Source organism: Drosophila subpulchrella, chromosome X (genome assembly GCF_014743375.2).
Source record: "Drosophila subpulchrella strain 33 F10 #4 breed RU33 chromosome X, RU_Dsub_v1.1 Primary Assembly, whole genome shotgun sequence".
Lineage (NCBI taxonomy): Eukaryota > Metazoa > Arthropoda > Insecta > Diptera > Drosophilidae > Drosophila > Drosophila subpulchrella.
In genome coordinates, this window is record NC_050613.1 from 16,478,597 (window position 1) to 16,505,782 (window position 27,186).

The following is a 27,186-nucleotide window of genomic DNA, read 5'->3' on the forward strand; positions in this document are numbered from 1 at the left end:
GAGAACAGTTCAAACTTCATGGCGAAACACAAATATATTTTTATAAACGTTGAACGATGATCTACACATTTATATATATTATAGATGAGCATACTAAGAAATCCCATCCCAAAACTAATCAAAAGTCAATCGCAGATAAGCATTGAGTCCTTGCTCTCATTGCCGCTTCCTGTTTCCACCTACAAAAAAAAAAACTGAGGTCGCTGAAAATAATCATAGATACAAAAACATACACACACACGCATACTGCTGGCCAGGTTGAGGTTGTGGATATAGAAGATTGAAGATTTTATATGAAAACGAGGATGGAAGATTTATATAGGAGGAGAAACAAACATAAACATATTTTTTATACTTGCAACTATCGTCTTCACTTTGTGTTTCGATTTTCAAAACTTTTTAGCCACCTAAGTCTATGGAAATGACTTCGCATATATATATACACACATTATATAGATACGCAAATTGGCAGACAATTTACTTAAAACCTATATCTACATATTCGAGTATATATATCTACATATATATGGGCATCTTATCCCGATGTTCGTTTCATGTCGTCGCATGTCTTTGCCCTTAGTTAATCAAAAATTACACAAATCAAAAGCAAAAAAAAACTTTTTTTATTCATTTGTATAACCGAGAGTGTCATAGAATTCATTTTGAGAGGTCGATTTTAGACTCGATCTAACCATATATTATAATAAATGCATTAACTAAAAACTCAACAAAAACTGTTTTTTATTTGGATTTAATAACTATAGGATACGAAAATTAACTATGGAGTTCTACCTAAGGACTTATATTATTGATTTGGGTTCCTTTGAATAATGTCTATCACTATGATTGTATTTCGACGTTGGATTTCATGTGATATCGTTTTTTTAGGAAATTGATTTTCGAAACCAAAATTGGATTACGTTTATATCGAATTATGATATTATATTTTATTTTATAACTATACGATTCGAAAATAAACTATGGAGTTCTACTTAAGGACTTATAATTTTGGGGTTCCTTTGAATAATGTCTATCACTATGATTGTATTTCGACGTTGGATTTCCAGTGATATCGTTTTTTTTAGGAATTGGATTTTCGAAACCAAAATTGGATTACGTTTATGTCGAATTATGATATTATATTTTATTTAATAACTATACGGTTCGAAAATTAAGTATTCTAATTAAGGACTTATACTATTGATTTGAGTTCCTTTGAATAATGCCTATCACCATGATTGTATTTCGATTTCATGTGATTTCATGTGATATCGTTTTTTTAGGAATTGGATTTTCGAAACCAAAATTGTATTACGTTTATATCGAAGTATGATATTATATTTTATATTTTATTTGATAACTATACGGTTCGAAAATAAACTATGGAGTTATACTTAAGGACTTATATCCTATGATTGTATTTCGACGTTGGATTTCCTGTGATATCGTTTTTTTTAGGAATTGAATTTTCGAAACCAAAATTGGATTACGTTTATATCGAATTATGATATTATATTTTATATTTTATTTAATAACTATACGGTTCGAAAATGAACTATGGAGTTCTACTTAAGAACTTATAATATTGATTTGGGTTCCTTTGAATAATGTCTATCACTATGATTGTATTTCGACGTTGGATTTCCTGTGTATCGTTTTTTTTTTCTATTTTTGAAACCAAAATTGGTATTATAATAGTTTAAGCAATCTTTTTATCAACATTTTTTCAACTAGAAGATGTGGCCCCCAAAAATTCAATATATAGGTTTTGAGATTTTTTTTTTTTATGCTTTATTGGGTAAAAAATAAGATATTAGGCCGCGATGTTTTCATAGTTCGGTGGAATCGGGTAGTTTGGTTGGTATAGAAGGATCTGAATGTTTAACCACGACGGGTGCGCCTGGTTCTCCTGTGCTTGTGCTTCTTTGTCTTGACCTTCTTGTCCTTCTTGCTCTTCTTGCTCTTACTCTTCTTGGATTTGGTGTGTTTGTAGCGTGTTTTATGTTCTGCCCTCCTTTTAGTAGCCTCCGTAACAGTGGTTTTCTCAGTAGTAGACGTGGTCGTGGTAGAGGTAGAGGTGGGGTTGTTGGTTGCTGTATTAGTGCTGCTCGATGTCGAGGACGCTGCTGTAGGAGACGCTGCTGTGGGGGACGCTGCTGTGGGGGACGCTGCTGTGGGGGACGCTGCTGTGGGAGACGCTGTTGTTGGATCGGCTGTTGTAGGATCGGCTGTTGTAGGATCGGCTGTTGTAGGATCGGCTGTTGTCGGATCGGCTGCTGTGGGGGACGCTGCTGTGGGGGACGCTGCTGTGGGGGACGCTGCTGTAGGATCCGCTGCTGTGGGGGACGCTGCTGTGGGGGACGCTGCTGTTGGGGACGCTGCTGTGGGGGACGCTGCTGTTGGGGACGCTGCTGTTGGATCCGCTGTTGCAGGAGCCGCTGCTGTCGGATCCGCTGTTGCGGGAGCCGCTGCAGTAGGATCCGCTGTTGCCGAAAGGGCCACAGCCAGGAGGCAGGAAAAGATCAGAGCGCACAGGAATCGCATCTTATTGTTTGGGGCAGTGGAAGCTGACACTGTGCCTTTCCAAGAACCTCAACCAGGCTTATATAGCAGCTTCCAACTGGCAAATCCACAACATCCATCATCCCAACGCCCGAAAAATTGATTTTTATTTGGCCAGAGCAAATACCACCACCTTTTCCGTTCATCTCGGATCTCCGATCTTCAGATCTATGCCTTTGTCTTTTTGTTTTTTCGCTATTTGCACAGCACACGCTTAGAATCCGAGTTTGTGAACTTAATTGGCACTGTTTGCCAAAACCCCAATCGAGGGTAACTGTTCTACACGCAATTAAAAACAATGGTTTCGTACCCTCTGCACATGTGGCTCTGTTCCAAAGATCAGTTTTATTTTAGGATTGGCAATGTTTAGAATTGCTTATATAACGAAGATTATATAAAAAGAGTTCAAAAAAATCTACATAAAATCAATGTATTTCTTGGAATATATTGAATCGACATTACGATTTATCATAAAGATCGCTAAAATGCATTGCTTTTGCTTTAAAGGTGTGGGAATATTGTAATATTACATTGTAATATTTAAGCAATCCTATGAATTCCACTTTTATTAGATAAATCATACATAATTTACAATATTTATTTTGATAAAAGTATACGAAAACTATCAAAAATGTAAAACCTGTTAGCACATGTTTTTTATACCCTTGCAGAAGTTTTTCTAATATCATTAAAAAAATTTGTTTAAAAAAAAAACTAAAGAAAGTTTTACTCTATCATAGACCATCGTATACCCGTTACTCAGCTAACCAATGGAACGTTTTAACTAATAGATTTTAACTATAGATAACTACTTGTTAATATTGAAAAAAATATATAATTTTCTGTGAAATATATCTTGAAAAACTTTTTTGGCAACATGGGCTTCAATGGCAAGAGTAGAATCTGAATAATAATGTCCTTTTGTATACGTTTTTGGCATTTGAATTGATAGCCAAAGCTAAGTCTCATTTACTTAACTCTCTAGCTCTTATAGTTTCAGAGATCACAGCGTTCACACGGTCAGATCAGGAATATATATGTATATATATGTATATTATAGGGTCGAAATTATAGGGTCCCGAATACAACATAACCTCTTACTCAACGAGCAAAAAGGACAAGAAATCTTCAGCTTGCCGAAGTTGTCATCATTTTTTGTTAACTATGTAATGAGTTTTTATTAATCAATTTGTTTTAATCGTATTTCTTTATTTAATACATAAACATATAAAAGAACTTATATTCATTGTACATGCATATATATTTATAATTTTGTTTCCCCACATACACTTTCCAGACATCGCGGAGTCATCAACGCTGTCCAAGATCTCTTCAGGTTGGATTTGCTTTAATTTTGTAGCAGGAATGACGAGGTCACAATAATTGGATACGCTTTGGTCCCGAGATTCGTCAGGCGTAACAATGTCAATGTCACTGACCAGTGGGAACTGAACCTACACTTGAAAAAAAATATATATCGACTATTGGCCAAGACTGCTTTACAAAATTTTACATTTTAAAGTAAAATAGTATCCCAAGAGAACGCAAAAAATGGGATTTTGCCTGTAAACTGTATTGAATATTTAACGTTAATCTGGGATATCACCGTTTATTATATCTCTAACATATCATCAATCATTGTTCAATCTTTAGTGATTGATGGAGAAGTCGACTGCTGCACAAATCCCTTCATAGAGTCTCGATGTTTTAGTTGATTGATTAGGTCAGAGTGTAGTCTTAAACCAGAAACCATATCTAATGCATTCGCTGTGGTTTAAATGACATCAAAGATGACAATTCACTGTGAATTCAAGTGGAAGTATTAGGAAATGCAGATGTTTTTCGCCTTATTTGTCTTAAAAGCAAAGATTTGCCAAAAGTTTTCTTGTTTTAGAAATCCGAGGACAAATAAATATTTGTGGATGAATACAAAAATATCGCAGCACAGCACTTGACAATGGCCTCCTTTGTTGAATTAAGTGTTCCCATTGTGGGGTGAATTTGTTTTTGCTCAGGGTTGTCAGGCTGTTGGCAGAGCTTTCTTTGGGGTTGTATGATAATGATCCTCGATTTAGTGACCTATGCCCTTTTTAACAGTCTTTTTTCTTAGCTAGGTCATTGACACGCATTTCTATTGACGTTTAGAAAAAAAATCTTCGGATCCAATGAGGTTACCCGAACGGTACACAGAGAAAAATATGACGTTCTCAAATCAAGTTTTTGTACTCTCAATTTGAGGATGTACTGCATTTAAGTACAACATTTGGGGAAAAACACATATTAAGAAAAATTAAACTCATTTTAAGAAAAAAAACTTGAATTGATCACAAAATTCTCAAATGTGCTCTTCAATTTCCAACTTGAGAATAAATTTTCTCATATTGAGTAACCGAAAAACTCAAAAGACTCAAATTCTTATTCTTCTAGTTTACGCCCTTTAAATCAGTTCGGCAAACGAGACGAGAGGTAACCGGTTTTTAGGTTATTTTTACTAAATAATATTCTTTATAAGAAACGTTAAAAACGCATGTATTTAATACATATAGTTTCATTATAATGCGAAAACATTTCAGAATACGAAAGCTCAACGGTCGACTTTATAATACAGCTCCTTATGTGTTTTGATATAAGAGCAGGTCGTCGGTTAATTCGATAATGGCACCCCATTATTTGAGAGACACGCAATCCCACATAGGCTCATTGCGAAGTGAGGAATAAAATATAAAATAGAAGCACGCTAGGGAGGCGATCCCCCGGTGCCCAAGATCAGCATATCAGATTCAATTTCACCCACTCAGTTTCGCTTGCATCGTCGTCATGTTTGGATCGCTTTTGCTGGGGATTGCGACTTTGCTGGGTGTGATCTATGTGTTTCTGGTGTCCAACTATGGCCACTGGCGGCGTCGCGGAGTCACGGAGCCCCGAGCCCTTCCACTTTTCGGGTCCTTTCCCAATATGGTGTGGCCACGCCAACACTTCACCATGGACATGCGCGATATCTACATGTGGGTATTGTGATATTATGGGGCAGTGGCGGATCCAGAATTTAGTTGTGGGGGCGGATAAAAGAAAAATTGTTGAGTAGAAAGCAAAAATTTGGAATAAAATACATTCAACATATACTTTTTAACCTGAGTGGGGGATCTATCCCCCATTACCCCCCCTGTAGATCCGCGCTTGTTAAGAGGGTTGTATAGTATATACCGTTTGTATACATTGTAGGGAAAACGTAATTATTATGGATACACCTTTGGTGTTAAGGAATTTGTATTAGTTTGTAAATGGAATATTTTTTATAGAGCATCCAACTGAGACTTACCATTCATTCATAAATCTTCTATAAATTCTATATTTCCCAAAGTTGTTCATTCGAAGTTAAACAAATAATAACTATACTATACTAATAATATAATATACTACTATAACATTTCTTTATACTTTGCAGGCGGTACCGGAATACCCACAGCTATGTGGGTTGCTTCCTGGTGCGCGCACCCAAGCTGCTAATTTTGGAACCCCGTTTGGTCTACGAGATCTATGTGAGCGCCTTCAGCCACTTCGAGGACAACGATGCCTCTAAGATGATCGACATTAACAAGGATCGACTGGTCGCCCTCAATCCCTTTGTTCTGGAGGGTGAAGAGTGGCGCCGCCAGCGGGCGGTATTCTCCTCGTTGCTGACCAACGGTCGCATCCGCACCACCCATGCCATCATGCAGCGAGTCTGTCGGGATCTCTGCGAGTTCATCTCCAGGAAGTCGGTGGGCGGAATGGAGCTCGATAGCATTGATGTGGGTAGTTCTGTGCCAGCAATTTGGAAATTGTATTTAAGATTTCATTAAAGGGTGCCTAAAAGTATGCTACGGTTTTTTAAGCACGTTAGTTCTAGCATACTTTTAAGCACCTTTTGAGGGGCTTAAAAACATGCGATCGATACCATTTTAATACAATCTCTCCACTTTTTTACAGCTTGGCCTGCGCTTTACGGGTGAATCTCTATTCGACTGTGTTCTGGGCATCCAGGCGCGCACCTTCAGCGACAATCCACTGCCGGTTGTCCGGCAAAATCAGGAGATGTCCGCCGAGAACAAGGGATTGGCCATTGCCGGTGCCGTCTGTGGTCTCTTTCCAAATCTTCCCCGCCGCCTGCGCCCCAAGGTGTTTCCCCGCTCCCACGATCAATTCTACGGGGCGCTGATCAGCGAAGCTTTGCGCCTGCGCCGTTCCAAACACCAGGAGCGGAACGACTTCATCAACCATCTGCTCGAGATGCAGAAGGACCTCGATCTCAGCGAGGGGGATATGGCCTCGCATGTCATGACCTTTATGTTCGACGGCCTGGACACTACTTCCAACAGCATTGCCCACTGTCTTTTGCTGGTAAGGTTAAGTTAATGCTTCTTGATAAGGTGGCCTTTTGGGCCGTAGTTTGCCCTAAAGATCACTTTAAAGATTTACTAGGGTGTCTCAGAAATCTCCGATGGTTTTAGGAACGGTTGGTTTAAGAACTTACCAAGAAATCACTCGGTTTCGCAAAATCTATAGAGTTTTGCATGTGATTTGGGCTAAATTTGCTCTGATATTAGGAATATTTTATTTAAGGCCTACTTTTTCTTTGGTTTGAAATCGTCTAGACGAGAATAGTACATACATACATAAGTCGACTGTTTTCGCATATTTTTTGTTAATACAAGTTCATGATTTTTAAGTTACTTGTGAAGGTGTTAAAAAGTATGCAACAATATAATTTCTACCCTGAAGATCGATGTTTTTATTCCGAAAGACTGACACTGCATACTTTTAGAAATCTTTATAAGTGATTTCAAAATCCTATTGATTTTATAAGCTGGGTCAGAAACTTTAATGTAGGAGTAAAGCAATTTTCACATTCGAACTTCTACAAACAAAACAATTAAAATCAGATCATTTCTAAAAGGTACAATATTTCATATATGCCATACTTATCCTTTAGCTTGGTCGCAATCCGGATTGCCAGCAACGTCTGTTCGAGGAACTCCAGGAGTCCAATCCCGGCGGAGACCTGCCCGATCTGGACGCCCTCATAGACCTGCCCTATCTGAGTGCCTGCTTCAATGGTGCGTGATGTTATGGTATTTCCGAAAAACCATGTATCTCAAGGCCCTTTTTTTCAGAGAGCTTGCGGATCTATCCAGCCGGGGGCTGGTCCTCAAAGACCTGCACAAAGGAGTACGAATTGCGGGGTAGTCACCATGCGGAGCCGCTTAAGTTGCGACCCGGCGACAACCTGATGATTCCCATTTACGCCCTGCACAATGATCCCGACATCCATCCGGAACCGGAGATATTCCGGCCCGAAAGATTCCTGGATGGCGGATTGAGGAACTTCAAGCAGCAGGGCGTTTTCCTGGGCTTCGGCAATGGACCCCGGCAGTGTGTGGGAATGCGTTTGGGCCTGGCCATGTCGAAGGCCGCTCTGGCGGCCATTGTCCAGCGGTTCGAGGTCCTGGTCAGTCCTCGCACCCGAAACGGCACCGAAATCGATCCCGTCATCTTTGTGGGGGTCCACAAGGGCGGCATTTGGCTGCAGTTTGTTCCGCGAAAAATCTAGACATAAAAGATCCAGAAAAAAGTACTTTCCTTGGGTTGGGGTAGGTCTTAAGAAGTATTTACATGCCCAGATGAGGTTTTAAAATTAATGGTTTTTCTATTAAGTTAGGTTTTTTCAAAAATCATTTTTACTTAGATCAATTAAAATCAAAATCATAAAACACAGTGATTTAATGGTTCCCAACTTTATAAGATTTTTCAAATAAAATTTCTAATTAGATCTATTAAAATCAAAATCACAAAACAGAGTGATATACAGCTAGGTGTCATAAGAAAACCATAGATGTTGTTTTTTTTTTGTGCAATACTTAAATTAAATATTTACGAAATGATATTGGTTTGATATTTTATTACTATATTTTGTCTGTCCCCAAAAATTATCAATGATTTGTTTATTGGTAAAGGTTTACTGGCGGTTCAATAAAAATTAGAGTGGCTCAATACTATTGTTGGGCTCAGGGCTTAGCTGCATTCAAATGGGAATTATGTCATCGGGCGGTACTCAAACACTGGTTATACATCAATAAGTGGCATTGATTGCATTCATAAGAAATACACTTAAAGAAAAAAATAATTTCCTTTTTTTGAAGTAAAAGAATTAAATTACTTTATATTTGTAAACCTACATTTTTGTATTAGTTTGAAATTATGAAGTGGATTTCAAGTTGCATGTTACACAAAATGAAAAACAAAACAGTTTCCTAATAACTTAAAATGAGGCAATTGCCAAATAATGTGGTTTGTTTTAGATTAAGATATTTAAGTATTGAGTAAGGTGCGATTAAGTGTCATCGTATTACATATGAGTCGAAAATGAGTCGTGTAGGCCCTAAATCCGGTCAGGCCTTTCACTATTCGCTGGTTACTAAGAGCGGAAGCAAACAAATTTAAAACCCGTCAAAACCCAAAACCCCAATGAAACCGAAAACGAAGGTCACGCGTTGGGAGAGAGTTTGAAAAGGGGAAGACACGCCTTTGGGATGAGCAGAGACATCGTCTAAATCGTCATAGAGATCACGGAGATGCTCGGAGCTATAAAATGTGACTTGCACGAAGTTGTTATACGACTTCTTTTGAAACCAAATGGTAGATTTATAACCTACGCTGATGGAAACTTAAAATGTGAATTAAAACTGTTTTAACTTCCTATCTGAATATAAAATATAGATATTTAAAACTTATAAAGGCACTGAAGATTGTATTGAAAACAACTTAAAGCCAATTAAAATTGGAAAATAACCTTTTTTAAATTAATCTCAAAAATTAAAAAATACCTTTTCTGCTGTAGGCATAAAATATAATATATACATAGTAAAGATACTTATACCTAAAATTCAAAGGCCTATAAATGCATTGACGATTGTAATCAAATCCAATTTAAATCCCATCAAATTTGGAATGCCTGGCTATTTCCATTTCACCAGAATTAATGCCAAACTTCGACCATAGCCCATAAAAACTCAAGGTCCACTGCAAATGCATGGCCAACTCCAATGGATGAGCAATCCCAATCAACGAAATTAAACAGCCAAATTATTTACATATTTTACGTAAGTATACATTTTATTGGGTAAGAAATTCGAATCGGTTGTTATTGCATGCAAATGATTTGATTTCGAATGCGATTTGGGGTATTTGTATATCGATTTGCTAGTAGTGTGGACAGAAATGCATGCGAAATGAGGTGGAAAAAAAAAATAAGTAGACGCTCGATGATGAAATTAACAACTAATCAGTGCTGGGAGTTGACCATGACCCCATCCTCTAGAGACTGGCGACGGGATAGAGGCGCAGCGGCTTGGCAGCCTGGCGCACAATCCGCGACCTGGGACGCGCTGGTGGCAAGTAGCCGTTGTTGCCACCGCCCAGTGGCTGCAGGCGCAGTGGCTGCTGGACCTGCTGCACCTGCTGCACTTCATCGTAGATCTTCACCGTCTGCACATGGCTCTCGGCACCGCTCTGCGCATTCTGGGTCACCACCTTGACCACCTGATGGCGTCCCTGCGGCTGCTCATTGGTGGCCCCCAAGATCTTGATCGTCTTGACGCCAGCCTGATCCAGTTGCTCCAGCACCTTGAAGGTGCGCGTGGCATGTGGCTTCACGATCTGTACAGTGCGCACCCGCGAACTGCCACGCAGGGCGGGTGGTGCCACCACGGGTGCGGTGGCCGCCATGGCCACATTCACCGCCACCTGGACGTCCTTGGGCATGAACTTCTGCAGCGACTGCTGGGCCTTGAAGTTCAGGGTGGGAGATGGAAGTGCTTGGAGCTTCTGGCTCTGCACCACTCGGTGGTGGTAGTGGTGGTGCAGGTGCTGCTGTTGCTGGCGGGGCACAGCATTGCTCACATAGGCTGGGGCATAGAAGCGGGGACGCTTCGATTGTTCACGGTACATGGGCGCCACCTCGATGACCTGTTGCTGCTGTACCTGCTGATGTTGCTGCTGCACATGCTGATGTTGCTGCTGCACATGCTGGTGTTGCTGCTGCACTTGATGCCGGACGACGTGCTGGTGTTGCTGGCGTACGGCCACTGGCTGTGCATAGCGGGCGAAGGGCTGCACGGTGTTCATGTAGCTGCGCAGGGAGTGGATGTGGGTCACCTGGGTGGGCGAAGGAGCTGGCAGGGAAATGGCAATGGGAGCGGGTCCGGCCACATGGACAGGAGCGGGAGCAGGAGCTGCCACACGCACTGGAGCGGGAGCAGGAGCTGCCACTTGGACAGGAGTAGGAGCTGCAACAGTTGGTGGCAGATAGCCAGAAGCCCTGAACTGCTGCTGCTGTTGCTGCTGGTAGGAGCTAGATGTTGCTGTTGCCTGGACAACGGCAACAGGAGCTGGAGCAGCCAAAGGAGCTGGAGCTGGAATGGAAACGGATACGGGAGACGGAGCTGGAGCTGGAGCCGAAACAGTGGCAGTTGGTGGCAGGTAGCCAGGAGCCGTGTAATGTTGCTGGTAGCCAACTGCAGTGGATGTTGCCAGTGTGCTCTGAGGAGCCAAAGCTTGCTGTTGCTGCGACTGGGGATGACCGTAGACAATGTCTGCGTTTTGCTGTTGCTGGGCAAGCTGCATCTGAGACTGCACGACGACCTGTTGCTGCTGCTGCTGCTGTTGCTGCTGGTGCTGCTGCTGCTGTTGCAACAGCAACTGTTGCTCCTGCTGCTGTTTCAGCAGTTTGGTTGCCGTCTGCAGGCTGTGCAGCTCGGCAATGGCTGCCTCGGCATTTTCGGGCTTCACAAAGTCATAGCCATCGGGAAGGGCGCCAGGATCGCTAACAGTTGCCTGCGTGGGTGCAACATACACTTGTTGCTGCTGCTGTGCTTGCTGTTGTGGTTGCTGATAACTGATCTGGCTGGGTGCCTGTGGAGATGGCGCATCGTAGCCAGGTGGCAGGTAGCCAGGAGCACGATACTCGCCAGCAACCTCTTGCACCGATGCAACACTCTGTGTTGTGGCAACATTTTGCACAGACGACACACTCTGCGAGGTGGCCACACTCTGGCTCAGCGACAAAGGCAACTGATCGGGATTGGTGAAGTCATAGCCAGGGGGCAAATAGCCAGGAGCCTGATATTCCTGGCCCTGTGCCTGCACAGCAATCTGCTGCTGCTCCTGCTGCTGTTGCTGCTGCTGCTGCTGAGCTTCCTGAACCTGCTGCACTTGTTGCTGCTGCTGTTGCACCTCCTGAACCTGTTGCACCTGCTGTTGCTGGGGTGGCAGATAGGTGGGTCCTTGGAAAGCCTTCTGTGGCTGCGGGTAGCTGATGGGCACTGGCTGGGCAACCTCCTGGACGGCAATGGGTGGCAGATAGGCGGGTGCTTCATAGCTCTGCTGACTGTATTGCTGTTGCACCTGTTGCTGCTGCACTTGTTGCTGCTGCACAACTTGGGGTTGTTGCTGCTGCACCACTTGCTGTTGCACCACTTGTTGTTGTTGCTGCTGCAGCACTTGTGGTTGCTGCTGCTGCACCGCCTGTTGTTGCTGATGCACCACTTGATGTTGCTGCTGCACCACCTGCTGTTGCTGATGCACCACTTGATGTTGCTGCTGCACCACCTGCTGTTGCTGTTGCACCACCTGATGTTGCTGTTGCACTTCCTGATGTTGATGTTGCACCACTTGTTGCTGAGGAATCACTTGCTGTTGCTGGGGAATCACTTGCTGTTGCTGGGGAATCACTTGCTGTTGCTGCTGCACCACTTGTTGCTGCTGCTGGACAATGGGCGTGGCAGCGCTGGCGGGTGGCAGATAGGCCTGGCCATTGTAACCCACAGAGGACGAGGCCGGAGCCTTTCGCTGGAAGTCATGTTGATAGCTTGAAGGGAAGGGCACGGAAATTGGAGACGGAGCAGGAGCAGCAACTGCCGATGGAGCATCGGCAAAGTTCAGGAAGGACAGATCCAAGCTGTCGTCATGACCCTGACCCTGACTGGAACTCTGACCCTGGGGCGGCAGATAGGCCGGACCCTTGGCCTGGCCAGCGAAATGGTTGTGCACCTCGAAGATCTGGTAGCCGGAGTTGCCGTAGCTACTCTCATGGAAGCCACCGCCCGTCTTGTAGTACTGCTCCTTGGTGATCAGCGGTTCTTGTTGCTGCTGTTGCAACTTGAGCGATATATCCGCTTGGGTTAATCCACATAGCGCACAGATGGCGAGCGCAATAATGGCGCCAAAGAACTTCACCGAGAACGAATCGAAAGAAAGCACAAAACAGTTTTTGAGTCACAGAAAAAAAATAGATGGGTTTTGATCACTGATATGAAATGGATGTGTGGATGATTATATGAATCCTTGGCTCGATGGTAATCCTTAGCCTTGGTGGGGGAAAGTGCTCTGCTTACATTCATCTTCACAGTGGTCGTGCTTGAGCCCTCGATGTCCAACCGATCAATGATGCCCCGATTGACCCGGCCACGCGTTTTATACAAGGGCCTCAGTCAATCCGATCCCAACCGAAAACTAGTCGGCGCATCTTCATCTTCATCGTCAGCGATCGACATCTCCATCTCCATTTCCATCCCCATCTCCGTCATCTTTTGCCAAACTCCAAGGTGGTCAGAAAGGGGGGCCTTTCATTAGTTGGGGTTAGTTAGTTTGGGATGCTGCGCAACATTTTCGAATAGTTGCGCTTCGGCCGCTCGTTCGCATTTCGCTCGAAAATGCAGATTCCGCTTATTGAGTTATCGCCGGTCAACACTACTACACCCAGAAAAACAAATAGCCCCCAATATATATATTGGAGCATAAAAAAAGGGTTTGACTAAATGGTATTTGCCCATATAACATGGCTGGTAGCTCAGATACATTTTGTATGTAAAGATGGTTCGTTGAGTACTTGAAATTAACTTATCTTGTTGTTCATACCTTTATTTGGAAAATATCCCTGATCCCTAATATTAAATATTTTAGCCACTGATCATTCCCAGAAACACTTTTCTAAAAATCAAAGATCTTTTTAAAATATATATATTTATTTTGGAAAATTTATTTATACAAATAATTGGAGATTGATATATTATACTTCAGTAAACGTTTGACAATTTAATTCTTTAAACAAATCAGAATATGTAAATGTTTTTGAACTTATCATATTTATATTATTTTTTAATATCATACCACTTTGAACTAGTAATACATTTTGTATACTTTTCTTGTTAGAAACACCTACACAAAATGTGTAAAATAGATGTTTTGTAATTGTAATCGCTTTCGCATAAAAATAGATTACCTAAAATGTAACTCTGGTTTTCAGGACCTTTCTTCGGCAATGGCGGAGATATAACCAAACTATATATATATATTTTCCAGTGTAGCCCATCTGATTCCCGAAATCGTGTGCCATGGGCGGATGTAATTAATACGCCTGCTCCCAAAAATATCTCGGACATCGAAAATCGGACATCGGACATCAAACATCAGTCACCGGGGGCCGTGTGTTCTCCGTGCGGATTGCGCAATCCGGCTCGTTATCGGGTGGCTTGGGTTTCCTGTTATTATAGCTATACCTATACCTATAGCTTTGCATATGCACCGGCTTTTCAGTTTTCGAACTTTGGGTTTCGCAAAATGCCCGCTAAATATCTGGCTGGCATTGCAAAAAATTATTACATCTGTCATTAGCAATGCGTGTCGGCTCGCCTCGGTGCTTCTTTTTTTGTTTTTTTGATTTTTGGGCCATGAATTAAACATTAAACATTGATAAGCATGTCTCCGCCTCGATTGGGATTCAAAATATTACCACCTGCTAACCGATATCTTCGTGGATTCTTGTGCAACATCAGTCGGATGTTTATAATCGCATCCCATTAGCTGTTTTTTAGTTTTCTGATGGAAAATTGGTATTATTTATTTATTATGTTTTAAAAAAGGAAAAGTAAGAGATATTGGGATATAATGTTAATGAAAAGTCAATTATAAGGCTTTGTAAAATACTTGATAAATTATTTTATTAATTTTCTAATGGAAAATTGGTATTATTTATTTATTATCTTTAAAAAAAATAGTAAGTAATATAGGAATATATTGTTAATAAATGATTAAATTTAAGGCTTTGTAAAATAATTTATATATTATTTTATTTAATATCATATGGAAAATTGGCATTATTTATTTTTATGTTTAAAAGAATAGTAAGTGATATTGGAATATAATGTTAATAAATTATCAATTATAGGATATGTAAAATACTTAATACATTATTTTATTTATTTTCTGATGGAAAATTGATAGTATTTAGTTATCACGTTTAAAAGAAAAGTAAGTGATATAGGAATATAATGTAAATAAAAAATCAATTACAATGCTTTGTAAAATACTTTATATATACCTATACACAATATAAATTGATTTTATAAATTTTAAAAAAGGTTTCTCAAAATGTTTATTGATATACCATTAACATAGCTTGTTTTTCATTTATAGATAACTTTTTTGCTTCCGAAACCCATAGCAAAAACCACCAAAAAGGCCCACCATTAACACATTGCTTATCTAAAAAGCTACACATAAAACATGACTCTATTCAAAGTCGATCGATACAAATCACAACAAAACAGATGGCGTTGTATAACCATTATAGCGACATCGTTTATTTGCTTTTCCGCAGAAACCCGTGTCATTTTCTTGGGGGACTTCCCCCTCGCCAATGGTCGAGAAACCTTGACCCATCTTGGCATAAATATTTCATGCATATTTGGCCCACCGACCAGCCAATGTATACCAAATGGCGACCGATCGCTAACAACTTGGCCAACACAAAAGACCGGCAGGGGAAAAATTCAGACGAGATGGTCAACAAAGGCGGGGCATGCAAATAATTGAATTGAATTGAATCGAAATATTGGCCAAACAAAAAGGGTCGAAAAGGGTCTGGCCCAAAGATACTTATTTACTGATTAAATAAAACAATGTGTGAACGTCTATTTCGGATGGCATTTATTGCTTTTTTGTGGATTGCATAATTATATGGAATTTCCAAATGCTTAACAAAAACAATTTAACATAGGTTTTTGATCGAATTTTGATAGGCTAATTATTTGATATTAAGGTAAGAATGATTCAGAACTTGGAAAATTATTTTTTAAATAGTTCTTTTATTTGAAAACTATTTGGAAATTACAAAATATTTATATTTGTTAATAATAGAAAATGTATTAAAAAAAATATCACCCTCCAAAAAGGGTCACAAAATGATAAAGTTTTCCCACCTAAGATACTGATCAAATCTTATGTTACGTTTAAATGTAAATACCAATCATGTGGAATTTCGAATTCTAATTTAGTTTTAATGTAGGCAGTTTATAAATCGTTTATGTAATGCCTTTGGCAAATTAATTATACCCATTCAATCAAATCATTATGAGGACCATTACCAAATTAGTTTGAATAGTTATGAAATGCATTTTTTTGTAACTCTATCCGGAATTTGTAGGCCCAATCCCAGATTCTATCGTGCCATAAATTTCCGCTCAAACCGAATTAGCATCTGAGATACTTTGGTAATTATTTATGAGAGTTCCCCTGCAGTTTGTTGGCATAACTAAAAAATTTGGTATGCATATTACCTGGCTTGTTAATTATTTAATTTCTCGCTCACTTTCCCCCTATTTCTGTAGCCGTCTCACTCTCTCTTTCTCTGTCTGGTTCTCTGTGAAAATGTAAAAAATATATATATTCACATTAACAAACATCGCCACCCATTAGTGGAGGTCGATTTACATACTTATTGGCCATGCATAAAGTTGGAAGATTTATCAATACTAAATTTGTGCCATCTACAAGCAGGAACAACAACAGCAACAGGTTGCAACCGCAATATGATGAGGCCACACTGAAAACAAAGTTGACTATCTAACTATACTGATCAATAAAAATAAAAATTTATCATTAGTTAATTTGCCATAGTTCTATATAATTATATTAGAACTAAATTAATTTTTATTCCGTTGGCCTTTTGTGATTTATCCTAAATACTATCAAAGATTTTCTTTCTGTGCACTCGAAGCATTTGGCAAAGCAGATAAAGATAAACAAACTTACTACCTCAAGAAAGCAAGATACGAAAATGAAGTCGAAAAGAAAAGGGAAACCGAATCGATTTGTCAAGCGGGTGGATCAATAAGACCTTAATATATTTTATTAAAAATACATTTTAATAAAATTACTTTTTAATTATTAACAATATAGTATCCAATATGGTAAAAATGAGTTCTGAAAATTATACAAAATAAATTCAGAGCTAAAAATACTTTTATTGTGTATGATTTTATACCAGTACATTGTTCTCGAATTGAGAACATTCGTTCTTCAAAAACGTTTAAGTACATTTTGGTATCAATGTTCTTAATATTAGAACGAAATGGTGAGAAGAGAAAAGTTAAATTGAGTTTATTTAACAACTTTTTGATAAATATACCCTACTGACTGGACTAATAGTTTATTTGTTGAGATTTACAATGTAATTACCGCCAATTCAACTTGATTATAGCAAAAATAAATATTTTCGACTTCAAAAATGTAGTTGTATTTTTAAGAGCATTTTCAACTGAGATGAGAACTTCAGAATTTTCTCTGTGTAACATGTTATTTAATAACAATACGTTTTTAAAGTATTGAAAAGCAATTCTTCTTTAAACTTTGAGTCCCCACTTTTGTAAAACCTTCTCAAGCAGTCCCACATTAAAATTGTAATTTTGTATAATATGAGACCTATGAAGTTGTCAAGCTGCCCTCGCAGCATCCGGCCGAAGATTGCCCATTGACGGATGGAACCGGTGTCGTCGGACTGCTAATTGATACATAAAACCTGAAGAGTCTTCGGCAGCCAAAGCGGCGACCTCTTGCCCAAAAAAGAGGCATGCCGCGGTGTTCAAGATGGTTAAAAAAAAGTCTGGTGTGCCTCAGGAAGTTCGGGGCGTGTTCGGCTTATTTGTTTTGGGGGCCTCGACAGTGACGATTCATTGATTGGCCATTATCTATTGAGCCACGCCATGCAAATCTGAATGGATTTTAAAATTTGACTTTTTAATTACCCCTGCTGGCCATGTAATCCTTCCAGAAATAATTGCTGCACACGAAGAAATTATCTAACATTCAACTTAAAAGTATAAAAAGCGCATATTTTATGTTTACTAAATGGAAATCAAAATATTAGCAACTAAAAGGGTCTAACTATTTTCTTTTAATATCAGCTATTCCAATAAAATACCAATAAATGGCATTACAAAGAAACGCTATATAGACAGAATGTTCGGGTTACATTCCGAATTATGTACATGATATGATACATAATATTTTATTTTAAAATAATGAATTAATAAACACTTTAAAATATAAAATTAGGGATAATTATGATGTATATTATTATATAATTATATATATATAGCTGAAAGGCTAATGGTTTGGGCTTCTGACACGTGTGCCACGATTACCCGCGTTATTATTATCATTATAAATCTAGGTAATTAGCATGCAAGCTGTGTTGACGGTTGATTAACCCCATTTTGACATCGATCAATCGATCCGCAGACAATTCATTTACACATGTCCTTCAGCGTTGTCTTCCCTTTCACTTTGGCTTTAAGTGGCCGGCCATCTGTTGTTGCCAAGTCAAGAGTTCAGTTCGGGTCAACATATTTTAGGGTCAGTCAACTAAATAGTTAAAAAGAGGGAAAAACCAAGAAGAAATTCAAAAAGCTCTGCCTGACTATTCTTAGCTTCCTAAAATTGAAAAGTGTGGAAAAAAATAAATGGTATTTAATGTCTAGAATGTTAAGGAAACTGAAGAACTTGAAAATTAACTTGAAACTCGTTTATTATAACAAAATCGTTAAGTAAAAGAGATGTATTAATATATTACTGCCCTGCTATTTCTGATAAGATTTTTAAAATAAGGTGAGTTCAGGTTACATTTATAAGATTTGAACAAAATTTTATATTTTTTGAAAAATGATAAGTATTATACATATTTATAAATTATTTTGAAGTTTATTTTTGTAATGTTGAATAATAATTTTTACAACAAGATGAGTTTAGATTATAAGCTTAAATTCACTACCAAACCTAAAAAAAATGTTATAATCTGTTAATACTAATCTTTTTTGCATTATTTTCGTAAATACAAATCCCAAATCCAAATCTTTTTGTATTTTTTTTTGTCTCAGCGCCTTTTGTCATGAATGGGGCAATAAACATACTACCAACGATGTGTCACTGTCATTGTCTTGGACTGATTTAAATACTATTAATTGGCATACCATTTATCGTATTTATAGCTCGATATACATATTTGGCAATGCCATCGCGATTGACAAAAGATCTGCGAAATTCCAAGAGTCAGTCAATGAAGATCGACAAATGAAAGATGACAGTCCGTACATAAAACACTTAAAAAGATTTATTGCATTTGAATGGGGTATTATCTTAGCAGTGGCAATAATTTTGTTTGCATAATTGACGTTTAGTAACCCGAATCCGTCACGATTTCGAAATCGCATTACCTTTTGATATATTTTGGTGTGAAATGCAGAAACACAGATATCTTATCATATGGGAAAAAATCATACCATAATACCCAACGAATCTACCAAGTTGATAAGAAAGATAATTATCAACAAGATTAATGCATTAATGAAAATATATGAAGATAAGGTTATCCCTTTATACCATATGATAAGTACGTGTCAATAGTTATCAAATTTGACTCTTGACTTTTTATCAAAATGTTAATTTTATGAAAAAATTTGAAGTGAAGGCTTTATTTTTATTTATGGAAAATAGTATATTGATATGAGTTCTAGTGTAGAACCACATTTTCATATCTTTACCAATAAATTGACAGTTTATTCTTGCTTATTATTGTTAAAATTATTACCCAATTAAACATAACTTCTCTAACACAAATCTCCTGCTCTTCCCATACAACCGAAGTTCTGTTCTATTTACCCAGCTGAATTTTGGAGCATATCTAAGCAACATCCATGTATGTATCGTAAATGGGGCCACGCCATCTCAAATGGAAAATAATAAGACTAACTATTCCCTACTATGCCTAACTAAAACGTATTACATTTTGATTGGTTTGGGGTTCATAGTAAAATAAGGATAGACTTCCAATGCGCTTCTAGAATTTGTACTATAATAATGGATTTTTTTCTTCCCATGTTATATTTTCGTATTGTCATATAAAAATGGAATATTTATCCCAAGGACCCCCTATTAAAACACTCAATATGTTTTCCTTTAGCTATCGAGTTATGGTTGCGTTTGCATGTATTTAAAAAAAACATTCTCTGTTTTTCCGGGTGAGGTCTTAACAAAAAAAATATTACATGTCGTTTTGGGGGTTTTTTTCCCGAATAGAAAACGCCCTTGAGGGAGGGGGGAATGAATACGTTGTGGCTAAGACGAGATTGACAACATTTCGGGGGATTATGATTGTTTGGACAGTTGGAGATCGCAGAGCTCCCATTCCGTCCAAGGGCTTACACAAAGCTAGATCCCGACACCAACCCCGATCCTCTACAGCCGCCCGTAGTGCGCCTGGCTGGGCTTTCGGTCCGTGAAGAAGTTCCTCAGCACCATGATCTGAACGAGACCGATCAGGATGACGGCGGCCGTTTCCAGGGAGGACCAGACCATGACCCTCTGATTGAGATCCTCGGCCCGCTTGCGACCTTGCGCCTCCCGCAGTCGATGATGCGTCTGGGCGTCCAGGATGTCGTTGAGGCCCTTGTGAATCGCCTGGGAGGACGTCTCCATTTGCGTGAGCACCGTGGCATGCTCGTCCACACCCGGCAGAGCCGGTTCCTCGCCCACTTGGAAGTCCACGTAGACGATCTTGTGCGAGAAGGCCGAGAATTGATTGCCAAAGCAGGCGGTATACACGCCCGTCGTCTCGGCCACAAACTGATGGCTATCGAAGGTGGCCTTCTCCAGTTTGTAGATGACCTTGCCCTGCGGATCCTTCAGGGTGACGTCCACATCCAATTGCCCACCGGCCGACACCTGGAACTCGAAATAGGCGCTCGAGTTCTTCTTGATCTCCTCGTAGAAGCAGTCCTCCGCATTGTCGGCCAGATCGAAGGTGAATTCCACGGCGGAGATGCAGTGCATCATGAGGGCCGCCACAAAGACAACGATTTGTGTGTTCATGGCTGGTAGTGCTCTCCTTTTTTGGTATCTGCTGGGGGCTCCAAGTGCACGAACTCTTTTCAATTGATATTCTGCTTCACCGCCTGCGATTTACCCAGCTGCAATGGAAAAACGCTGGGTCACTAGATTCCGGGCAAGTGCGATGCCACCTTGTCATCATTTGGACTCACCAGCCTCCGTCCGGATTACGTGACGTGTTTTTGTTTTTTGTGATGTGATATCGATAAGTGGGTCGGCGTTATTTGCAAGGGATTTGGCTATCGTTCTTCGATTGGTGTAATAGGCCGAAAGTTCTGACACGTGTCAACACTCTTTTTGCCGGTCGATGTGCAACACTGCACGAACACGTATCTGTTATCGCAGCTATCGCCTATCGATACCTGGCGGTTCACAGGAGAGTTGCCAGATCTTGTAAAATACTTGTTTGGGTGGAATTATTAAAAGTTTTCATAAAATTATTTGTTATGTTATATATAAACTATATAAAGCAATCATATTAGGGAATCAATAGTATTAACAATTTTCATATTTACATGTTTCTAACATTAGACAAAAACTTTGACTAGATGCCTTATAAAATACAAAAACCCTAAGAATAATACATTTCATTTCCGGTAAATGGTATACATACATAAGTATAACTTTAATCAACAAAAAAACTAAAATCTTTTTGATTGACAAAAGTGTTGCAAATAAATAAGCTTTTAGGCTTAACTGTTCAGTAACTTGCATTAAATTTTTTATTCTACTTCGTATCTTATCAAATAAGCTATTTGGTAAATTAAAATTTGTAAAAAACGAAACAAAAAAATTATAGAAAAATCACTTAAATGTTTTGTTTTTGTTATCTAATTAATAATAATAATAACAACGATATCCTAAAAAGTCCATTTGAGTTCATATGTAAATTAAGTTTAATTTTTTTAAAACGATTTTTAAAAATAATGTCAACATTTGAATAGCAACGCCATTGATGGTTTAACAATTTCCATTTATTGTTTACTCAACGATAAATTTTAAACGTAAATAAAAATAGAAAAGTCCAAAAAGTGCTGCAAGCCAGGAGGAATTGATACCCTGCTACACCTGCAGGTGGAGCAGAGCGCGTTTGGTAAGAACGGTTATCACATTGTTGGCTGTGGTAATGCCCACGATCTCGCCGAGAGTGTGGTCGATGGTGATGAGGTTCTGTTTGCCCACGGTGACGGGCGGACCGTTGCGCTTGCGCAGTCCGTCGGCTGAGTCGTGACGCGGCCAATAGACGAGCACATGGCGAAAGGTCTCGCAGATGGCTACATACTCCATATCCGGGCAGCAAGCGGTGTACTTGCGCATCTCCTTGGAGGCCTGCACATAGCCGAAGGCATGCAGCTGGCCTTCGTGGCGGACGCCCCACTCGTCCGGTCGACTCGGCTGGTACTTCTGCAGCCATATGGAAGCATCGACGCCCTGGCGTGTGGCAAAGGCGGCCGGAAATCCAGGACGCAGCGTGGCGGTGAACAGCAGTGGATTGGAGCCCAGGAAAATGGTGTGGGTAATGCACCTTTTGGACAGATTGAAGCGCACTGGGAGAGATGAGGGAAATACATAATTAATACCTTCATTCTGTGCAGAAGAATGCACTACTCACCCATCTTAATGTCCTCGTCAACCAGTCCCAGGTCGCACTCCTCAATGGGATCCTCGAGATTGGGAATGGGCAGCGGGGCAGCGCCCTCTTCGCCATTTTCCCCCTGTGCGAGCAATCGTGGCCAGTGCTGTCTTTCATCTTTTGACAGCGTCACTTCCAAGCCTTCCAGACCTTCCGCCTCCAAGGTCCAGGAGGTAAAATCGTCGTTCAAACTGGCGTATAATTCCCCGGTAAAGAGCACCTCGTCCAGATATTTTACTTCAACATATGTATTTGTACAGCTTACGCTGAAGTCGTCTTTGGTGGCAGTAGTGGGCACTTCGAAACGGATGTGCACATTTTCATTTGTCTGAGTCCAACGATAGTGTGGTTGGTCGCCATTTTCCACCTGGATAACTGGAGGAACTGGTGGATCCGCTAGAACGGGAGCTACAGCGTCTGCATCATCGGATTCCCGGCGCTGCTCGGGTGTCTGCAACTCGCGATTGCTGGCAATGATCAGGGACTCGGCGCGCGACTCAAAGGCGCAGTAAAGAACCATGCCAGTGGTCTCTAGTCGCTGGCAGACGATATATGACCACTCGCCGTTGGCCAGCGATTGGGTCCAGCGTCCCCATGTCAAATCCATGTAATAGACGTGTGTTCGCTCTCTGGCCGTGACCTTTTCCCGGCGCGCCACATGGCCGGCCAGCAGAGAGATTTGCTTGCGTTCCTGCACCACATCCAGCCGGGCGTCGTAGAGCAAAAATCCGCGATACTCACTGGTATGATTCACCGGCGTGCGAGTGATCCGTTCCCATGTCTGCTCACCGATTCGCGATCGATCGCCGGTGTCCACCAGGTGGTACGAGGTCATCCCATCGCAGATCACACAGAATCGCTCCGAAACGAAGCACATCGAGTAGTTGTAGTCCCCCTCCAAATGCTGGAATCCATCGCCCTGGTCACGATAGTCGATGGTGTAGACAACCCGCTGGCCAAGTGAATGCCCACTTTGCGGATCGTAGAGGCACTGCACCAGTTGGTGGCGCACATTGATGTAGTAGCTGCAGTGGCGCTGCCAGGGATCGGCGACCAGGTGATTGTGCCGGCCGAAGAGCTCCACATGCAGCAGCGAGTACTGATCCCGGTGCGGTTGCAGATGCAGTGGCTCGCACTCGATTTCCTGCCGGAGCACCGGCACCGGATCGAAGGACAGCTTGTAGCCATCGAAGTTGGGACACACCAGGCTGCGGTCCACGCACAGCTCCACCACCGGCATTCTGATTTACACTCCGATCCTTAGTTTGATTTAGAACCTGGCCAGAACGACGCGTCCACAAATGCTTGCAAATGGAGAGGAAATTCCGACAAGACAAGTTCCGACAAAACAAATCAAATCAAAAATCTCACGTCAGCTTGTCATCGATTGTCGGTTACGATAGGTCTGTGTTTCGATCTTTGTTTGTTATCGCCTATTTAAACATGTGGCGGCATTAAACATTTAGGGTATTCCCTAAAAAGCCATAGCAACTCTGTAACATCTTTGTACTACCAGTCCGCATTACTTACATTAAAATTTAAAATTAAATATTACATGTGTTTATTTTCAACAAATTATTTATAATTAAAATTCAACAGTAACCACTTAGGTTGTTCCCTTAATAGCTTAAATTTGTTTAACTGTTTAGTCAATATCCAGATTATTTATTTCTAATTTAATTCTGAGTTAGTATTTTATATATTTTGAATTATTTGGGCTTAATTTTAAAAGGCAGCACACAATCCATTTTACAATTCAGAAGATATTAGTTAAACAGTTTAACTTCGTCCCCGGTGGTGTTCCTCCAAAGCGAATGCGACTCGATTTCTGATAGGGTTTACACATACATATAGTGAAGCGCTTTTGAAACATCTCTGGATCGATTCGTACGGCAGCTGCCTGCGCAACAAAAATCTCCCGGAAAGGCAAGTAGGCGTCTCCCTTTGCTTTCACTACACTTCGACTATATTCATTCAACTAAAACAACCAGACGTTCTACATACATAACAGCCCATATTAACTTATTATTTAGAAATCCATAGAAAACCATGTCATCGCCAGGAGGGGACGAACTGCCGAAGATATGTTGCACGAAGTGCTTGGCGAAGATACTCGAAGCGATGCAACTACAGCAGGGCACTCCTATGATTGAAGAAGAATCCCCAAATGAGGATCCTCTGCCCGAAGATAATATCATCGTGATCATGGGGCTAGAAGACGACATAGACGAAGACCAAGAGGTGCCCAATAATTTCATCATGATCATAGACGAAGACAATGAGACGCCTTCCAACGGAGATGACGAAGAATAATTAAAACTATTTCATCAAAGAAAACCCCACACAAAAAAAATTAAAGACGGTTGTTCGTGTTGTTGCAGCCTGCAGAAGGTTTACTTCAATAATCTTTATCCGCCGGAGTTACGCGTTCGTGTCCGAGTCCATTAAAAACGCAGCGTTTCCCGATTACAGAATCGAAAAAAATTTGGCACCCTTTGATAATGAAGTGTTTTCAATTATTATTGTTTAAGTAAGTGCATTTTCAAAAATGATTTTCACAATTCTAAATAATTTTCCACAAATATCGTAGGACTGGCAGCCGAATAAGAAATATGCTGTTGTTTTTATAAACGACTTTTCCAACCCCCTGGCGTTGGCCAAGTTTTAGACCGAATTGGGGGATAACCGATTCCGGAACGATTCGTATCGCCAGCATAAACCGAATTGGCGCTACCCCGTCGCCAACAAGAATCTGCTACACAACCTTGTCACGCATTAGTACCAGTACTCTCTTACTCTTTGCTTTTTAGAAGGATCAGAAAATGACACACTCGCAAATGGGTCAGTGCCAAGCAAAGAGGATGGGAAAAACAAATGCAATGCAAAATAACTATATATAACTATATATTTGTAAAAACAAACAATACAGATAATAATCTGCCATTTTGTATAGCCGTTACTCGTAGATTAAAAGGGGGGGTATAATGTATTCGGCGAAAAGTATGTTCCAAACGCTTAAATCTAGCTTGACGCCTAAATTTTTTAAGAATTTGTAAAAGACGATTTTTTTTTTGATTATTAATACCTATATTCATATATTTAAATTGTTCAAAAGGAACTATTAATTAAGATATAACCACATAATGCAATAGCCACCAGGTGGCGCCCTGAGATCTGGAAAAAAGTAGCTTTGCTGCTTGCATATCTCCATCTCCCTCGCACTCCCCTTAGCTGAGTAACGGGTCCTCCTTTGTTGTTTCTTAAATGGTATATGTATATGCATATATATTAAGCCAATGTTTGAATCTGAATCGAAAACAAAGAATCATTTTTGTGGACATTGTTTTCTTAAAACCATTAAATTTTAATAAATGCAGTAGGTATTTGTTTTATTATAGGATATAGTGATTTTATCGCGAGTCCCTTATTAACTGCAAACTAGATAACTGGTTACGAAAACGGCTTTGTGTCATGCACATCATTCAAAGCATTGCGAGATGGTATCTTAGCCGAATCTTCATCTACTCTTTTGGCTCTCTGGGTTCCAGACTGCTGTGGCCTAGAAGGACAAAAGGTTGGTGGATAAAATCACCAAAAAAGTTTTTTACTTACATTAGAACAGGAGGATTCTCCTCCAGAGGCAATTGCCCTAAATTTGCAGTATCACCTTCCTGAGATCCAGACTGCTGCGGCCTAGAAGAATTCAATTTTAGTGGAGAAAACGCAAAAACAGGTTCTTTTACTTACATCAGTTCAGAAGTATTCTCCGCCGCAGGCTCAGCATTGTAAAGATTTATTGGGGAGCTCTTCCTTATGAAGCCAAACACTCCTCTTCCCAGGCTCATCATCATTCTCAAAATAACCGATTTATAGGGCTCGGGTGACCTTTCCGATACGATGTCACCAAGACTTTCATTCTGCTGCAGGGCCATCAATATAGTCGATCGTTTAGCAACGCATTTGTCAGATTTCTTAAAGTTGAGACGTTTTAGAGAACCCTTTGGCTTTTTTGATTGACCTGGCCGTTGACTGCGGTTGGCCCGTTTCGAGGAGGCGTTTTCTTTATCACAATCTTCGAGAATGCGAGGACTCGAGGTGGCGACTGCCTCTTTTACAGGGATTTCGACCTGCTTTCCCCGGACCGACGGTACTTCGCCACGGGAATTGCGGTCCCTTTTGTTTGGGCTCGGATATTTCGGCATAGCTTGTTGTTTGGAAAATAAACGAATGTAATGAAAAAAATATAGTTTTAAATTTTAGTTGATGTTGGCAATAATTTTGTACGTTTTTAGTTGTTCTCTCTAGACTGGGTGTCGACCGACTGAGGCCCTTATAGAAAACTTATACGAAGTGCTGGTAAATGGTTGCTTAGTTTTATGTTTTGTGGGATAGGAAATGCTGTTAGGTGCTGTTTAAATTTCTATAAAATATATTTCAATAATATATATATGTCAGCTAGTGACCCTGAACATGAAAGTATATATTTAATAGAGTTTGACGCGCTTCCTTCAGCCTGCTACATACTTTCCAACGAATCGAATGTCAAGTTATACGAGCCCATTAACATGTAGTTGCGTTTACTGCGGCCATGAAGTTTCGGTATGCACCCTCCTGGGAAGTCAGGTCCGAATCCCAGTAAGAAAGGCATTCGCAATTCCGAGTCTTAGTTGTTTCAATATTTGGATACTGAAATCGCTTTCTCGAAAAAGGCCAAAAGTGGTATTTAACGAACT

At 40.3% G+C, this 27,186-nt stretch overlaps 6 protein-coding genes across 6 annotated transcripts; 1 reads left to right on the forward strand and 5 right to left on the reverse strand.

The window, feature by feature from the left end:
• Nucleotides 1-1,813: 1,813 nt before the first annotated feature.
• Nucleotides 1,814-2,642, reverse strand: LOC119555886 (protein FAM170B-like). The gene is made up of 3 exons (XM_037867548.1): nucleotides 2,592-2,642; nucleotides 1,968-2,483; nucleotides 1,814-1,873 (listed from the first exon to the last, which is right to left on the reverse strand). The coding sequence occupies exons 1-3, from the start codon at nucleotides 2,640-2,642 to the stop codon at nucleotides 1,814-1,816; spliced, it is 627 nt and encodes a 208-aa protein (XP_037723476.1).
• Nucleotides 2,643-5,346: 2,704 nt separating this feature from the next.
• LOC119556665 (probable cytochrome P450 28c1) lies at nucleotides 5,347-8,483 on the forward strand. Its single transcript, XM_037869015.1, has 5 exons — nucleotides 5,347-5,567; nucleotides 6,008-6,353; nucleotides 6,532-6,942; nucleotides 7,535-7,658; nucleotides 7,716-8,483. Exons 1-5 carry the CDS (start codon nucleotides 5,380-5,382, stop codon nucleotides 8,150-8,152), a joined length of 1,506 nt encoding a protein of 501 aa, XP_037724943.1. The 5' UTR covers nucleotides 5,347-5,379; the 3' UTR covers nucleotides 8,153-8,483.
• A 1,288-nt stretch (nucleotides 8,484-9,771) lies between these two features.
• Nucleotides 9,772-13,019, reverse strand: LOC119556854 (mediator of RNA polymerase II transcription subunit 15). The gene is made up of 3 exons (XM_037869326.1): nucleotides 12,993-13,019; nucleotides 12,352-12,828; nucleotides 9,772-12,132 (listed from the first exon to the last, which is right to left on the reverse strand). The coding sequence occupies exons 1-3, from the start codon at nucleotides 12,996-12,998 to the stop codon at nucleotides 9,916-9,918; spliced, it is 2,700 nt and encodes an 899-aa protein (XP_037725254.1). The 5' UTR covers nucleotides 12,999-13,019; the 3' UTR covers nucleotides 9,772-9,915.
• Nucleotides 13,020-19,881: 6,862 nt separating this feature from the next.
• LOC119557821 (transmembrane emp24 domain-containing protein 7) lies at nucleotides 19,882-21,122 on the reverse strand. Its single transcript, XM_037870761.1, has 2 exons — nucleotides 20,973-21,122; nucleotides 19,882-20,900 (listed from the first exon to the last, which is right to left on the reverse strand). Exon 2 carries the CDS (start codon nucleotides 20,800-20,802, stop codon nucleotides 20,170-20,172), a length of 633 nt encoding a protein of 210 aa, XP_037726689.1. The 5' UTR covers nucleotides 20,803-20,900; nucleotides 20,973-21,122; the 3' UTR covers nucleotides 19,882-20,169.
• A 650-nt stretch (nucleotides 21,123-21,772) lies between these two features.
• LOC119557780 (nudC domain-containing protein 1) lies at nucleotides 21,773-23,826 on the reverse strand. Its single transcript, XM_037870680.1, has 2 exons — nucleotides 22,433-23,826; nucleotides 21,773-22,367 (listed from the first exon to the last, which is right to left on the reverse strand). Exons 1-2 carry the CDS (start codon nucleotides 23,691-23,693, stop codon nucleotides 21,883-21,885), a joined length of 1,746 nt encoding a protein of 581 aa, XP_037726608.1. The 5' UTR covers nucleotides 23,694-23,826; the 3' UTR covers nucleotides 21,773-21,882.
• Nucleotides 23,827-25,818: 1,992 nt separating this feature from the next.
• Nucleotides 25,819-26,770, reverse strand: LOC119557364. Its single transcript, XM_037870105.1, has 3 exons — nucleotides 26,201-26,770; nucleotides 26,066-26,146; nucleotides 25,819-26,012 (listed from the first exon to the last, which is right to left on the reverse strand). Exons 1-3 carry the CDS (start codon nucleotides 26,653-26,655, stop codon nucleotides 25,904-25,906), a joined length of 645 nt encoding a protein of 214 aa, XP_037726033.1. The 5' UTR covers nucleotides 26,656-26,770; the 3' UTR covers nucleotides 25,819-25,903.
• Nucleotides 26,771-27,186: the final 416 nt, after the last annotated feature.